The following is a 17,592-nucleotide window of genomic DNA, read 5'->3' as shown; positions in this document are numbered from 1 at the left end:
TTCAGTTCTTCACGTTCCTTCTTTTCCCACTAATTTATTGTCCATTAGAAGTCTTACTTCAAATCTGAATTGCAAAGTCACTTTTTTCACTTCTCATTATGTTTTTCAGGATTTGGTGTAGGGACAACGATTGGCTCTGGTAGAGTGTGCGATGGTCTGTATCTGCTTGACAATGGCTCCTCATTGGTCTCTGGTCAGGCTCTTCAAACTTCTTCGTCGCCTTCCGTTTTTGAGTTATTGTAGTGGCACCATCGTTTGGGACATCCACCATTAGCGACTCTAGATAGGATTTTTTTCTTCTTTTTCAGCAATGTAATGTTATATTATCCTGTGCGGTTAATTTAGGATGGGACTGGCAATAACTGGATGTGAAGAATGTGTTACTTCATGGGGAACTTGAGGAGGAGGTGTACATGGACATTCCTCCTAGTTTTACATGCTCAAAAACACAGGGAAAGGTGTGCAAGCTGAAGGGTGCTTTATTGTGCAATCACCTCGTACGTGGTTTGGATGTTTCCACAAGGCTATGGTCACTACAGGTTATTCCCAAAGCAATACTAACCATACTCTGTTCATCAAGCAGTCTGGAGGAAAGGCTGCAGTTTTGATTGTATACGTCGATGATATTGTTGTCACCGGTGATGATGTTGAAGAAATTTCTCACCTCAAACAATATATGGGCAAGGAATTTGAGATTAATGATCTTGGACAACTTCGTTACTTCCTTGGCATTGAAGTTGCTAGGTCCTCTCGTGGAATTTACCTGTCTCAGTGAAAGTATGTATCTTCTAGCAGAGACTGGTATGTTGGGATGCAAGCCGGCAGATACTCCTATTGATGCTAACTACCACCCGATTAGCAAGGAAGGTGATCCTGTTGATGAGGGTTGTTACCAGAGACTGGTTGGGCAAATTGATTTACCTCTTGACATACTCATCCTGACATTGCTTATGCAATAGGCTTGGTCAGCCAGTACACACATGATCCCTACCCTACTCACATGGAAGCAGTGTTGCGCATTCTCCATTACTTGAAGTCTACCCCAGGTTGTGGCATCCTTTTTGCTCCTCATGATCATCTCCAAATTGAGGCCTTCACGAATGCTGATTAGGCAAGTTCCCCCAATGATTGGAGGTCTACTACAGGCTATGGTACCTTCGTTGGTGTCAATCTTGTCACTTGTAGAGTAAGAAGCAAGCTGTTGTGGCTCGGTCTAGTGCTAAAGCAGAGTTCCGTGCAATGGTCCACGACATATGTGAACTTCTATGGCTTCAGGGTCTTCTCACCGATTTAGCTGTCCCTGTTACACTTCCTATGAAGCTTTCTTGTGACAGCAAATCTGCCATCAGCATTGCCCACAACACTGTCCAGCGTGATTAAACAAAACACGTGGACATCAATCGCTACTTTATCAAAGAGAAACTGGACTCGGGTCTTATTTGTGTGCCTTTTGTTTCTAGTAGTAAACAATTGGCTGATATTTTTACTAAAGGTCTCAGTGGAAAATTTTTCATCCTATTGTTTGCAAGTTGGGCATGTGTAATATATATGCACCAACTTGAGGGGGAGTGTTGTAATATGGGTACAGGGGTAGAATTGTCTTTAGGGGTATTTTAGTCTTGTACGCATTCTATATTGTTCTCCATATTATAAATAAAGCTGGCATGTGTCCCATTCAACACAAGTCATATTGTTGGAATATGTAATCCATAATACCGTGGGGGTATTCTGGTCTTTTTAGGGTAGGTTTATTCTTCTTATGTTATTAAATGAAAGTGGGCTATGTGGGTTTTAGTCCCACATCGCCTAGTTTAGTCTCTTTGTAATTTCCCCTCTATTATAAATAGAGGGGCTTACCTATCAATGAATACAACACATTATTTTCTCTCATTCTCTCTTTCTAACCCACGATTCTGCCAACATAGTATCAGAGCAGGTCTGATCTAGGTTAGAAAAAGAGGAAAACCCCTACTCCTCCTCAATCGACTTCTCCCTTCTTCTCCCTTTCTCGGTTTCTCCTTCTTCTGGTTTTCTTCTTCTCATCCTTGTAAGGGGGCAGCACTAATGAGGTAAATAAAGTATCCAATGATTTAGTTGCTGCCCTCTTCCATTCTATCTATTTTTTGTCATTAAAATTCTGCTGGAACCATCTCTGCGATTTGGAGTTTCCCTCTTCTTTAGAGATCAGATCCCTATCACCATGGAAGGCTGATCTTCCATTATTGGAGCCTCCTATGCACCCTTTTCCAGCACCTTTCTACCCTATTCCATTATCCTCTTTTCTTTTTCCATTTTCTCCATCTTTCATTACCCATTCCAACCTATAGTACCCTAATTGATCTCAACTTGTTAGGGATTTTTTCAAAACCCTGACTCCAATCGATTTTAGGGTTTCCCTTTTCAGATGCAGCTGAATTTTTGGGGGTGATTCCCTCCTACTACAATCCCCACTCGACCTCAATCTTAGCCTCTTTCCAAGTGTTTGAAGACCCCTAACCCCAATCGACCCTCCTTTTCAAGGTTTCCCAAAATCCCTACACATGTCGATTTTAGGGTTAGGGTTGATTGCTACTGTTGGAGTTTTTTGGAGGTGTTTCTACCATCAAATGGGACATTCTACTTCAACTATTCATGGCTTTAAGAAGTTATATCACACAAGATAGTTGCTGCCCTATTTTTTCTGCAATTTTTTGTGTTTCTCCCACTTGAAGATCAAGTCTCAATCACCAAGGAGATTGGTTATTCGAACTGGAGATCCATTCCCGCAGTTGTGGTCAGCATCTATTGCCAGAAGACATCACTTTTGATAAGTCATCATCACTTTTGTTGAAGCCCCCCTTCCCTACAATCGATCTTCACTTTCAGGTTTTTTTTTACAAAACCCTGACTATAATCGATCTAAGGGTTAGGGCAGTCCACTCTTGCTGATTTTTTGAAGAGAGTTTTATAGCCATCAAAGGAGTATTCAACACATATTTCAGCAACATTCATCAGTTCTTTTTGGCAAAAATTCAGGTTCATTCTTATGGCTCAGTTTCTCTAATTATCAACCTATTTTTTTACTTGTTCCTATGTGGCCCGCTGCTTCAACTACCTATGGATCTGTCGGGTTCTTTATTTGCTGGTTCTATTGAGTTTTACTACATACCTTGTTGGTTCTATTGATTAGCTTCTGTAAGCATGACTGGTTGACATGTTACTGCTACCTTTATGTGGACTACTGTTGCCCTATTATTAAGATTGAGTATCCTATTATTGGAGATCGAATTTCTTTCATTATTGAAGACTCAAATCTACTACCCTAGAGATCAGCTTATTTGGGATTACAACAGTGTGTTCCAAGGTTATTGGTTGCAACTACGAACCTATTCAGTTATGTGAAGCTTGTCTGGTTCATATCCGGCTTATTTTAGAGCTTGATCCTAGCATTGTTCACTAATTCAGATCTGATCCAAGTTTTTTGTTGAAGCTTCTTACATCAACTGCTGTCCAGATATCTTCGTCAATCCTATTTCGCATGTGGGAGTTTATACATTGGAGTTTTTGCACACTTGTTCTTCCTTGTTTAAAGATTGATTAAGCCTTGAAGATTAGAGCTTTTCCTTACTTCAAATCACATCTGTATACTTATCAGATTTGAATATTGGAGTTAGGAGTTTCTCCCCTGCAGGAGTTTCCATCAAAAGTGTTTGTTTGATCGTCCAAAGATGGTTGAAATTTTATATGTTGCATTGTTTTACTCCGTAATTCATTATCCCACTGCTCTTTTCACTTCATCACCTCCCAAAACATACCTTTAGCATATACCCATAACCACTTTGGACGATAATGGTATTCTCTAATATGCCATTTCTTTCTCTTTTCCGTTACCCTTAGTACCCTTTTTGGAAAATTCTGGAATATTATGCTTTTGCCCTATCACTTACATCATCTCTGTTATGTCCACGTGTACTACTACACGTGAGGGGGAGATTATGTACAGTATACTGCAGCCATTGCAGAAAGCAAAACTTGCAGGAACGCTTGGTGCAAAACATAGAAGATCAGAGTTTTCACCATTGCCAATGGGTATCTACTTTGTTATTGGGGTGAGTTTGCTGTAAGGGGGAGATTGAAGTATTAAAGTATTGAAGATGTTTGGTTATTGCCTGCCTATATGAGTTGCTTATCTTTAAGATTATCAGTCAAAGATTCATCACTGGATAGCTGTTAAAGATTGGTGAAAGTTTGTTGCTCAAGTCTACCCAGGTTTTAAAGATTGGTGAAAGTTTGTTGCTCAAGTCTACCCAGGTTTTGAAGACCTATTTTTTTCAAGTTCTTGAAGGTTTATTTGGGAGCTGCATTCATCTGTCAAGCTGGATGCTACAACTTCGTTTTTTCCCTTTTTTTGTTCAAGTTGGGCATTAATACCTTGTATGCGCCAACTTGAGGGGGAGTGTTAACATTATTAGGAGTTATTTTTTCTTTAGTTCAAGCTGGATCTTCTTTCTTTGCTTATTTGTATAATCCAGCTTGAGGGGGAGTGTTGGACTATGTAATCCATAATACCGTGGGGGTATTCTGGTATTTTTGGGGTAGGTTTATTCTTCTTATGTTATTAAGTGTAAGTGGGCTATGTGGGTTTTAGTCCCATATCGCCTAGTTTAGTCTCTTTGTAATTTCCCCTTTATTATAAATAGAGGGGCTTACCTATCAATGAATACAACACATTATTTTCTCTCATTCTCTCTTTCTAACACAATTCTGCCAACACATATTCATCATACCAACACTTAGGCTACAACTCTCTTCCTCTCCCCTATTCCTTTTCACCAATCAGCACTTGATCACAGCATTCCAACTCACAGGACAGCAAAGGAAGGTACTGCCTGTCATGTATCTTTTATTAAATTTCCATTAATCCTAAAATGAATTTACTGCACTTGTGGTTTGAAAAATTCATCATTTATGGTTGCTGTCAAATCTGATTTTCTGCATGTATGTTGTGAGTTTTGTGTCAGTAGACCTTTCCAAACCCAAATTCATTTATTCCTTACACTTGTATTAGAATTCCCAAACCTGTCCTGCACCAGAAAGGGAATGCGATGATGTCGAAGTCTTGAAATGGTATAATGAAAAAATGTCAGGAGCTATAATATTTCAAAATATTAACACCTTATGGATTTTGCTTTTCAAACAGGAATTAGAACTGTCGAATTTGAGGGTTAAAATCCACAATCCAAGGTTATTGCAGGATTCGGAATTTCACCTCACAATTTTTTAATAACCTTTTTAAAGCTGCATCCAGATTGTACATTCAATCCAAATCTAAAGACTAATTCCATGTGTCTGAAATATGCTATCCAAACATAGCCTTAATTAGTTGCATACTTGCATTATGTCTCTATCATTTTTTCTTACTTAGTAGTAGGGAGAGATCAAAGCTAGAATGATACTTTATCTTGTGTTCAACAGAATAAGTTTCAGAGGACATAAAGCTTTCAGTCTGATTAAAGAGGGCAACCAATTCAAAGTGCTAATAATGAGTCATTTCAATTTGGCAATTATAAGGGTCCTTATAGTTAGTGCCTTACTGAATTCTCCCCTGGCCCCCCCCCCCACCCACACCCAAAAAAAATAAGGGAAATTTACACATACTACCCCTGAGGTTTGACGAAAGGATATTTTCACCCCCCAGGTTTGGAAAATTCTGCGTACCCCCCTGAGGTTTGCAAACAGTAACAAATAAGCCCATTCCGTCAGTTCATGACTAACACTGTTAAAAATTAGACATGAATTGACGGAATTGCCCTTCTAAGAAGAACCCAAAAAAAAAAAAAAGGGTGAATGGACAAAATTACCCTTACAAAGGGGAAAAAAAAAAAAGAAAACCTGCAACTCATCTTCCCCAATCGAATTGGGGAAGATGAGTTGCAGGTTTCAAAACCATAAGGGTTTTTTTTTTGCTCCTCGATTGCTCCGCTGCTTGAATCCCCAATTCGAGCTCCCCTCCCTCCAACGCCACTGGAAATCTGGAATCGTGCGGAAGTTTTTTAGAATAGCCGAGGAAGCTACTCTATTGGAGCTGGGAAAAGAGTGTTTCAAGCATGGTAGTGTGCACAGAGATTGAACAAACAAGGTCCTCATGTCTACTCGCATTGAATCCTTTGTGGTTATGATTTGTGGGCCTGGAGCCGACCTACATTCTTAGCCTTTTTTTATTTTCCCCTTTTCTCTTCTTCACAGAGACTTGCTCATGATTTCGTTTTCTTCATTTACTAAAATTGGCTATCGCCACTCCTTACATCCAAGAAACAATGGAGTTTGGATATGAGAATTGATTTTAGGGTTTTTTGATCATTGATTTGGGTCTATAAAACTGACTGACTTCAGTCAAGGCCCTTAGAATCAAATCTTCTATCCAGAAAAATAGAGTTTTTAGGGTTTTTGTGTGTGAATCTATTTGTTGAAAGTCTAATATGAATCATTAGATTTCATATGTCGATTTTGAATCTGTTGATTTATTGATCCAATTCTATGTCTTAAGTTTTCAATGGAGGCTTTAAGATGCAAATTCTGTGGATTGGTGATAAAAGACATCAATAGTTCGAATCTTTGATGACTTCGAATAGAGAGCTCCAGACCAACCATCCACATGGTCGAGATCCCATTTAATCGACTCCATTTAATTGGGAGAAAGGCTAACTTGTTGCAAGTGTGATCTGAATTGGATCTTGTCAGTTTGATTTAATTTTGTGTTGAATCAGTTGGAATGGATCTGTAGAATTGGTCACAATTAATCGGATTCCATCTGAACTTGGACGGAAACCCAAGATATTTGGCATGATAAATCAGCCAATAGGAAATGGATGTGAACTGTTATGCCTCAATTGGCGTTGGAGGGAGGGGAGCTCAAATTGGAGATTCAAGCAGCGGAGCAATCGAAGAGCAAAAAAAAAAACCCTTATGGTTTTGAAACCTGCAACTCATCTTCCCCAATTCCGGTTTTTTTTCCTTTGTAAGGGTAATTTTGTCCATTCACCTTTTTTTTTTTTTGGGTTTTTCTTAAAAGGGCAATTCCGTCAATTCATGTCTGATTTTTAACAGTGTTAGTCATGAACTGACGGAATGGGCTTATTTGTTACTGTTTGCAAACCTCAGGGGGGTACGCAGAATTTTCCAAACCTGGGGGGTGAAAATATCCTTTCGTCAAATCTCAGGGGTAGTATGTGTAAATTTCCCAAAAAATAACTCACAAAAGGATAGGGGGGGTTCCTCTATTATGGACCAGTAGAACAACCACGAGGTAATGTTATTACTGGGAAAGAGTGCAGCCCTAGCAGTGTGGAAATGACAAACACATCTAGAAGTGATGTTTTCCCAAACAAACTAATGTAGCCCTATATTTGAATGCTCAAACCAGGAACCAAAACAGAATCTTTTCATCAAAGGATAGTCAGATTAGGGGAATTCTTGATAGTAGAAAATCGGGTGGTTGAATGGGCGTAAAATTAAGGTCGAGTGTGGATTATACAGGAGAGAAGAGATGCTGAAAGTTACAGTTAAATCAAATGACTAAATCTGAAGTTATGAAGGAATCCTAGTTGGGGTAGGAGTGAGGATATTATGGTAAATAGGGTACTGGAACTAGGGTTAAGAGATATGATTAGGTTACTAATTTCAGAATTGATATATCCTGAACTAAGCTACTTATTCTGAGCATGAAATCAGAATCAGTTATGATTGAAGGTCTGAAACTATGCTTTAATGGGGGTATGCAACCCTATTACCCATATTTTAGGTCCATAAAGTGACCTATTACATTGGAAACCCATGGAATCAAAGACCCAACATGTATATTACCCAATCCTAGACTTATTCCCATTAAAATAAGCCTCTTTTGGTTATGTATCTGCATCACAAACAAGGAAGAAACTTTGAAGAACAACCACGAGATGTTTTCCCAAACACATCTACAAGTGATGATTTCCCAAAAGGAGGGGGGTTTCCTCTATTATGGACCAGTAGAACAACCATGAGGTTATGTTATTACTGGGCAAGGGTGCAGCTCTAGCAGTGTGGAAATGACAAACACCTAAAAGTGATGTTTTCCCAAACAAACAAGGAAGAAACTTTGAAGCATCTAAGTAACAAAGCCTCAAAGAAATTCCTTCAAATTAATATCTCTGCCGATCATCTGTGATATTCACTGAACCTTAGTTTGTCTCTGCCTCGCCTCACTTTCCAGTTTCCGCACTGAAAGACCATTGAAAGACCAGAGAAGGGCCCTTGAAGAGTTTATTATTCCCTATTGGGGACAGAGAGACATCATGCAATGAACATTTTATTGAAAAGGGACAAATGAGAAATGGGAAACAAAATAACAGATAAATGAAGGGAAAGGACTTTTTCATGTACCCTGAACATTCAATCTAGCACATCATGTGCTTTGATAGATGGCTTGCTGATAACTGAGTGATCCTGAACAGTGGTGAATCTAAATTCAGCCTACAGTTTTGAGCTGATAAGTGATGCCACAACTATCTCTTAGAATTAGAATGTCTCATTTTCATTTGATTGCAGGGGGAAAAATGAGAGTTTGTCATTTGTTGTTCCATCAGAACTGGATAGCTGGAAAGAGTGAAAGACAAGGATATGATCTTTGTTCTTCTTCCATTAATATCCAAATTTCAATGGCTAGTACCCATAGATAGTTCAAGCTGTATGGGAACAATAATCAATTTTAGCTCGAATGGTTTGTAGGGGCCCTACCTTCTTTGACCCATCGACATGGGATTTCACTAAGTTCAGTACTAGATAATGCTTTCTCCTTTCTGTTTGAAGATATTATTATTTATGTCAATCCCTAGATGTCGAGAACTATGATGCAAAGGGTACAATTTTCACTCCTCCCCCACCCTCCCCCCCCCCCCCACACTCCCCAAACAAAAACAAAAAAAGGAAAATCAAAAAGGCAAGTTACTCATTTTCTGATGTATCTGATCTATTGGTCTTTAATAGAAACCAAATATAGATCTATCACAACTCCATATGAACAACAGCAGCCAAATACAATCAATTATTAGTTTCACAACACAATTTTGCATGACAGTACTGTGATTTCACTATCAGTCAAATGATACTTGAAGGTTAACATAAACAGAGCAAGAACAAGGAAAACAATTCACTGGAAGTTCCTATTTCAAACATGCCTCATGAATCGAAAAAAAAATGTTTTACCTCCATATTTCCGGTGTCAGGTGCACCACAGTTAAACACCTGAGGAGCGCAAATTGAACGCCCCATTATCTCACAAAGGTAACCATACTCAAGGTTTGAGAGTCCTACGCCTAATAAATTATTGTCTGCAACCCCAGAATAAGCATGGTTTGTCCCCTCAGAAAGAAGTTTTCTTGCTCTGGCTGCACTATCCAGCTGCATAATAAGACAAAATGCATGAATCAAGAAGTTGGGTCAAAGGAATGCTCTCTACCTAATATACTTGGTTGAACCAAATATCTTCTTTAGGAGGTTACGAAATACAATTATATCAAGCCACTTTTTGGGTAGAAAATCATCAGAATGTGAGAAACAAGATGACTGCAACATTATTAAGAATACATACAGGAATCCACAAGTTCCACAAGCCTTCTCTCTTAGCCAACTCCTTTAATTTCTGTTCCTCTGGGTGAACTGTCCATCGTGAGCTAGACTGCGCAAGTTTGTAGAACTCATTTTCCATGGGGTATATGTTGTCTTTCATGAACTTAAGCAGTCTTCTTCTCAATTCCTCAACTTTTTGACTAGGAACAAATTTTCCACCTTGTTTTGTGAGTTCTTGAACTTCACTGTCATTTTCAAGTTGTCGCAAATCATCTACAGGAACCAAATGACCTGAAATGAAATTGAACAATTTGCTTCAGTTGATAACCCGGATTTGGGGATCTCAAAACAGTTACTCCCATTAAGGACTCAGACAGTTGAGGAAAGGAGAATGCTTCTTCAGAAATACAGTGTCCCAGATAAATCAGTTAACCCAACCCATAGGATAGTTTTGTAGACAATTGGTTAGCAGCTCAATGTGGAAATTTTTATTGCTTCATAGAAAACAGTAGAGGGAGTTGAACATTCTATTGTAGCCAAGGACTCTACTGATGCAGCAACTAGTATAATGTAAGGGAAAGGGACATCAAGTCATGGTTTTCCGAACATATTTTATATAAATCTATTAATTTATCAAAAAAAAAAATCTACTTATTTTAATATATAAAAAAAAAAAGGAGAGAGAAACCAAGCAATATTCCTGGCTTCCAATCGGCAACTACTCGGTGTCTCTATTTCATGACCATCCCTAGTGAGCTTAATCATAACATATATGGTGATGCAAAGGGATTCACATGCTATAGAATGCAAATTAATATTTCCTAATTCACATGAACAAAGTTGCATCTCTCAGGGGTCCAGCTAATGTATCCTAATTTCTATTTTTCTTTTATAAAATAGATTAAAAAAAATTTAACGGAAAATTGACTTCCAGTACACGAGGGTGGAAACTTTATTTTCTTTTCTAGCTGCTAAAGATAAATTTAATGTTTTAAAAGAAATAGAAATAAGAATTGGGAATGTTATTAGCAATGGAACTTGTGCCAGCCAGCCCGAAGCCCAATAAGTCAGTCCAAATTAGGCCCAACAGATTTTTGGCTGGCTTAGATCAGACCAAGTTCAATTTGTTACATAGTTCTAGTTCCTTTAAATTCATTAACTAATCAACTTACCAGATGGAGGCTGGTCAGGAAGCACTGATTTTCGGTTGATAAATGCCCAGGCAGAATCTATCAAACCATTAGCTAATTTTCCTGTATATTGAGCACGTTCACCCCCCGAAGCATTACCCTGCATTTCAATGTAAATCATGTCACACTAATCTCTAGGTCTTCTTCTTGATTTACAAACAACAAAATACTTAACTTCCTAACAATGGGTACACATACCATAGTCCATCTGTGATACACTCCTGCATAAATTGATGCCCCACGAAACTGGGAGAAGGCAACATAAAATTTCCATTCTGCCACAGGCCAAGACTTGCCCTAATTCCAATAGTCTCATAAAACATAAGTCTCTGTCAAAATTTAGTAACAAAACATGCATGCAAAAGCATAGGTGACCATTAGATTGACCCAAATGGAAAGTCACTGATGAAAATAAAAAAATATTTCAAAGACGATCCATCATTTGATGTGACTTGCTAAAAATTTACTCTGAACATCGGATCATCATTATAGTGGTCTTTTGAAGTTGAGATCAGGTTGGGTTACATGTAACCATTACATGATAGATCCAACTCCCCATGCCTACATGACACTTACCAAGTAAGCAATCACCTTAAATTTATTAATAAAAAAATAGATCTAAAGAAACATATTGGATACGTGAGTACAGCTGTAGGATCAGTATCCCCAAGGTAGGGCTTACAGATACACGGCAGTATTCTGCGAGGTATTCTGCCAGTGAAGGAATCCCTTCTGGAGCGCCAGTAAATTCAAATCCATCGTAGAATTGTCCATCAGCATGCTGAATATCTGCAATGTAAGGCTGCCAGGAAAGGAAATCATTGATCAGCTCAGGTTTATAACTTCTTGAGTTACAATGTCACTTCTAAATTCTTGGAGAAGGGTAGATGGAATGATGATTGATGAAACAGAAGCGTGTAAAACATTACAATCTAAAGGATGAGAAATAGATCACGTACCAAGCTGCTGTATGCAACATCACACATTTGGTTTCCAAGAGTTGACAATTCCCAATCAATAATGCCAATAACCCGATCCTGCAACATGAATTTACCTCATTAATAGCATTATTGGTACTTGTCCACAAACTGTATGTTTTTGCTTCTCTTTTCATCACAAGGATAACCTCGTGCAAGAGAAGACTTCAGTTTATACACAGTTCATGGAGAGCACTGAATTAGAATGAGAGGTTTGCCACCACATCATTTCATGCTAGGGGAGCATGCCAAGAAAGCTGGAGCGCATAACAAAACATTGAGATATTAAAAATAAATGTGTAAAACATAGATAAAGTTGCATTAAGTTAAATAAGGTATTGAAAATACTAGACCTCAACAGAATGGAATACAAGATTGTCAATCCGAAAGTCCCCATGAACTAGCCCTCCAGTTGCTCCGGAAGAATCTTCGAGAGGAATATGTTGCCGTAGCCAGTCAATTAACTCTAGCATCTTTGGATTTCTCTGAGGTTTACCCTCACCAGTCGAAGCAATGTACTGTTTAGCCCACCTCTCCACCTAAATCATACAATAATTTTAATAATGTAAGGATTCCACAAATATGTATAGCATACCACATCTCTATAGAATTCATAACCAAAGGAATTCTGAAAGAAATGAGTAGTCAGGGACCTCAACCACATAACTGCAAGAAAAGTATGTAGAGTGTCAATGAAATTCCAAATCCAAATGGATGACATACTTTGCAGTATCCAATCATAGTTAGCAATTCAGCACATGGCAAAGTCACATTATGGGACTATATAGGAAAATAGGAGCTTATTAAATTTTAACAATCAAAGATTGGATAGAGGGACAAACACTGGGATCTGGTGGCTGAAAAAGGACAAGAAATGCATAGTACAATATGATTTTCAGTTAAAATTTGGGGCCAAGTATGGCAAGTGTTACAGATATGCACATACAATTTGCTACACCTATGAAAAACTGTGTTATTCATATTAAGAAAAAAAATGTTGGCTGTTAAATGTTTTGGCAAAAGGTATGGGACCGAAGAATGTGTAGTTCGCCTATAGTATATGAATCAGTAAATTCATGATGTAATTCATTTCTGGGAAAACCTGATCTACTCATACTTACAATATGTTTAGGAATTAGGGAATAAAAAGTTAAAATTGACCTTGAAAAAAAAGGACCCAGACCAGCTCTCCATATTAACAAATTGATTCAAATAAATTCAGGAGAGTGCTTCTCCCCAATCTGAAGTATTTTTTAGAAATTGCCATCTGTTTGCAAACCTTTGAGAAGAATCATAATGCACATGGGCACAAACTCATGAGGTGTAGATGTCTTCTTAGGCATGGTTTAAACTAATGCCTCTAGCTGGTTCTTATTTTAAGAAGTCTCTCTTTTATTATTAATTTATTACTGCTCTTTAATTACTTAGATAAAAGTCAGTAATCCAATAGAACACATCTTGTGAGTGTCCCATGTTTTCTCCCTATTGAGATTGGAAATGGAAAGAAACCAGAGTATCTACATGAACTAAGGCACTCACTTAGTATCTACATGAACTAAGGCACTCACTTTGCAAGATGCAAAAGTTTTTACATGATCAAAGTATCTACTTACATTAGCTAAATCTTCTGAATATAACTCACCTGTCTCTTGCAATAGTTGTCACGTCGCCCAAACTTTCCCAAACCAATTGAGTCCACATCAACACTGTGTAAAGAAGCTAAGGTTTTGGCAGTTGCAGAATAAAGAGCCTTCCTCTGGTGAGGACTTATTCCCTGATCATAATGATGATTTCAATATTATAGAATGAAACAAAGCAAATAGAAACAGGTTCAGGAACTGAAAATTAGAACCATTTCCTGTAGGACAAGCCAAATGAATAAAGCAAGAGCAGAGGCAATGTGCAGCATACCATACAAACAACTTCCAAATGAACTTGAAGATGTATTCAAACTCAATATCTTACCGGTAGCTTCGAATCTAAAAATATTCTCCCTTCCAAATATTCCATAATGTAAAAGGCAGTTCCAATGATATTTGGATCAGTACAAAGGCAGAAGACCCTAGGAACTGGGACATTTGTATGAAAACCTAGTGCCTTGAGAACCTGTCAGAATACTGAAAAAGTCATGATGCTAAAAATGTGGCCATTATAAAAAAGCATACGGCGTCGAGGAAGCTAACAGCTTGAGCATAAAAATAAAAAAAAAAAAGGAACTTCTGCAATCAAAATAGAAGAGAAAATGACAACTCAAATCAATTGGAAGAATTTGATAAAATGCAAATTTAAACATCAAGTACAGTCCATTATATGGTTGACAAACAGACAATTCCCCGAAATGATTTCAACTACATGGTTAATAGGAACTCATTCTTTGCATGAACAGAGCGTTTCTTAAGAAATCTGTTTCTGTTGCATATCCCATTTAGGGGTGTTCATTTACGATTCACGAAAGGATCCATTTACTGCTTCCGTATCTCGTGTTCTGTAACTTTTCTGGCACTCATTTTTCCCTCTCGGCAGTTATGTTATGTCCATCGCTTTTTAACTTCTGGAGGGACTGTGGAAACACATGCTTGATTTGCAAGAAGCACATTAACTCCAGTGTAGATTTCAACCATGAGCACACAGATCTAGATGGAAATTTATTCCAATTTTTCCTCTCAGAATAATGTTTGTTTTTTTTTCTGCGCAAGAGTTTCGGAAACTCTACCTGATACTCTCTCTCAACTGCATGGGCGGACTCTAGCAATTTGCCGGGAGGTTTCTTTCGGAGGACGTATCGCTTCACCGAAGATCCCGAACGAACTTCCAATAAAAAAGTTGGATTCGACTGTCCATGCCCAAACTGCAAACAATTCAAAAGAAATCAATATAATTTGCCAGAAACGAAGTAGAATCAAAATTAGGCGTTTACTGGATTGAAAATCAATAAAATAGTGAGACAGTGCCAACGAGAAGAAGCAAAACGACGGCTAACCTGCGAAACGGAAAGGTGAGCTGGAGGGGGAGGAAAGCCATCGACATTATCACTAGCATAGCGAAACAAGGCATCAACGTTGAACTCGTTGGCCGCTTGAACGCGTCCTAGAAGATCAGATGTACGGATCGCCATGAATTCGTTTCTTTCAAGTGATCTTTTGATCAGATAATCCCTGTGACTGTGAAACGGAACTCTGCAAAACTACCCTAGAAATGGAGAGGAGAGGAGAGAAGAAAGGAAGAAGAGCACACGAAAAAATAATAAGGGGGATGTGTTGCAGGCTTTGGACCTTAAAAAGGATTTCAGCGTCACTCGTTCTCTTCTATACAACCGTGGAGAGAGTCATGAGTCATGTCGTTGTGATCTTCTTTCTCATTACTAGAAAGAGATTTTTTTTTTCTTCCAAAATGGCAAAATCAAAGATTAGTCATTACCACATGCTTCCCGGTTCATGTAGACACCATAGCTGATAAATGTAATTTTCGTAGAGGATATAAATGCCCAAGGCAGCTTTGTATACGCAAGCACACTTGTCAAAGGATCGTACCTTCGACCTTCCCCTTTACTGACCCCCAACGGATAAGGCCTACTTATTACTTTATTAGGGAGAGGTTTCCTAGTTTCCTACAAACGGCGGGGCAAACCTTTATCCGCTGCTGTATGTGGAGCGTTGCTGTACGTGCAACGTAGCAGTGACCATGTGTGCACAGTAGAATTCACTGTGCACACATGACTATTAGGGAGAAGTTTCCTATTTTCCTACAAAGGGCGGGGCAGACCTTTATCCAGTGCTATAACTGGAGCGCTGTTGTGCGTATCGTGCGATGTAGCAGTGGCCATGTGTGCATAGTGGGACCCACCATGCACACATGACTGCTGCTGCATCGCACGATGCGCACACCAATACTCCAATTACAGCAGCGGATAAAAATTCATAAGGCACTGTAAAAAGAAATCTGCATAATACAATAAGAAAAAATTACTAGATTAGACAAAATCAGTTTTATTTTCACAAAACTAGCCACTCATTGTTTGGGCTTACAAAACTAACCACAAAAGTATCTTCTCTCAATTAAGAAACTTTTTTGATAATTTTGCCCCCATCTCCACACCCTGCTGCACGCCAACCCACCCCACCCGCACCTACCCCCCTACTTCTTCTTTTTCTGTATTGCATCTTCAGTGCACATTAAATGACTAATTTTAAGAAAAACAACAATTTACAGAGAGACCCAGAGATTACCCATATAGTATCAGTAACTTGGAACCTGTTTCGTTAGCCCAGTGATTGTAGTTTTGAGAAGGGTTCAAAACCCATCCAGCTCTTCCTCCAACATAAAAATTACAAGCTTGCGATGAATAGACAAAACCAATTAACATGGCAACAAAAAGGCTAGTGGGTCTCTGCAACTCCATGGCTACAGAGAATAATAAGTAACAAAAAACCCCGAAAAACAATCGAGAGTCTCAAACTCAGGCTGGCTTTATAAGCGAGAAAGAGAGAAAGAAAGGGAAGAAAAGAAAACTAATTAAAAGAACAATAAAGCTTTTAAAGATTGAACAATAGAAAATTAGTAAAGAAAGGAAAGATTGGGGGAGGAAAATAGAAAGTTTAAGAGCTACAGTAGGTGGCGAATCAAAGTGTGCTCGTATATGACATGTATAACAAGATCCGTTAATGATGTTACCGTTGCAAAGTGGGGAATATTTCAGAATCATCGTTTGCTCTATATTTTTCCATGTATTGAACTGTATATAACTACATTAACTAAACTCCTCTACGATTGATAGAGAGACATAATACAATCACAAAATTATCATCTATCTTATGTTAGCACAAATCATTGAAGAAGATGGAGATCCGGTGACACCCTTTTGGCTACAAACCAACAACACTCTATATCGTCACTGCAATCACCATTCATCGTCTCTCCTCCTTAATCATTCTCTGTTGATTCTGTTGCTCCCCATTGTCGCATTCCTCCTCCTATTTTTTTGAAATTCTTTCGCTTCTTAGGGCTTCAAACCCAATTCAGTGAAGAGGAATTGGGATTCAGTCAATCTCTTGCATGTTCTCTTCGATATTGCTTGTGGGTTTCTCAATAGCAGAAACGATAATAGCTCCTCCTCCACTTCCTCCAGCACGGGAGAAGTTAATGTCTCAGAAGCCGTCTCAGAGAAACCACTTCAATCAACAATTCCAAGACATCAATGATTGGAATATTCTTCGGATCTGAGGATCTACGGTTCTGTCGGGACTACTACTTCCGATTCGATCAATTTGATTTCTACAAACATTGTTAGTTTGAGGAGAAACTGCAGGTTGAAGAAGAAAAGAGTCGGAGCCGGTGACATTGATTGTGGAAGAGAAGGAGGTGCGGTTAATATTGTCCACAAAATTCTTCAATTGAAAGTAGAAGTACTGGTTTGATTAATTTTGTAAACACAAACCCAAAAGAGTGTATTTTTATAAACCCAAACAATGAGTCGCTAGTTTGTAAAAGCAAAGCTGATTTTGCTTAATCTTGTAATTTTCCCTAAGAGAGATTAGGAAACAGTAGCATCCATATGGGATCCATATGAAACCAACATGGCTAAAATAGAAGAGAGAAATATAATGGGAGTCCTAACCTTCTATTCCTCCTATTCAAGGGCAGTGTAGCAATCTTTTTTTTTCTAAACTACTTTCAATTCTATTATCCATCATGGTCCCCCTCGAGCTGGAGATCATCCAATGCAGCAACAAGCATCGACACGTGTTCTTAGTGCCATTCAGACGGCGTGATTCAAGCTGGAAATAAGGAGTCGAATGCTTCTCTTCATCCCACGTGCACAACGTTCAGTTATGCTTTATCAATCC

The 17,592-nt window shown here is 38.5% G+C and overlaps 1 protein-coding gene and 1 non-coding gene across 2 annotated transcripts in view; one reads left to right on the top strand and one right to left on the bottom strand.

Annotated features, from left to right (window-relative positions):
• The window catches only part of LOC122657650 (probable acyl-CoA dehydrogenase IBR3), a 40,420-nt gene extending 25,472 nt beyond the window's left edge, over window positions 1–14,948 (bottom strand). The window contains exons 1-11 of the mRNA XM_043852420.1: window positions 14,730–14,948; window positions 14,463–14,597; window positions 13,715–13,855; window positions 13,392–13,523; window positions 12,103–12,288; window positions 11,732–11,809; window positions 11,455–11,574; window positions 10,971–11,069; window positions 10,755–10,872; window positions 9,605–9,873; window positions 9,220–9,414 (exon numbers count right to left, since the gene is read on the bottom strand). Coding sequence (XP_043708355.1) covers window positions 9,220–9,414; window positions 9,605–9,873; window positions 10,755–10,872; window positions 10,971–11,069; window positions 11,455–11,574; window positions 11,732–11,809; window positions 12,103–12,288; window positions 13,392–13,523; window positions 13,715–13,855; window positions 14,463–14,597; window positions 14,730–14,864 — 1,608 coding nt within the window. The 5' untranslated portion in view covers window positions 14,865–14,948. The remainder of the gene's footprint in view (window positions 1–9,219; window positions 9,415–9,604; window positions 9,874–10,754; window positions 10,873–10,970; window positions 11,070–11,454; window positions 11,575–11,731; window positions 11,810–12,102; window positions 12,289–13,391; window positions 13,524–13,714; window positions 13,856–14,462; window positions 14,598–14,729) is intronic.
• On the top strand, window positions 6,074–6,186 carry LOC122660612. Its single transcript, XR_006332723.1, has one exon. It is a non-coding gene; the product is annotated as a small nucleolar RNA snoR100 (small nucleolar RNA).
• Window positions 14,949–17,592: the final 2,644 nt, after the last annotated feature.

The sequence above is a fragment of the Telopea speciosissima genome, chromosome 4, assembly GCF_018873765.1.
Source record: "Telopea speciosissima isolate NSW1024214 ecotype Mountain lineage chromosome 4, Tspe_v1, whole genome shotgun sequence".
NCBI classification, from domain to species: domain Eukaryota; kingdom Viridiplantae; phylum Streptophyta; class Magnoliopsida; order Proteales; family Proteaceae; genus Telopea; species Telopea speciosissima.
This window is presented reverse-complemented; position numbering and strand designations above follow the sequence as displayed.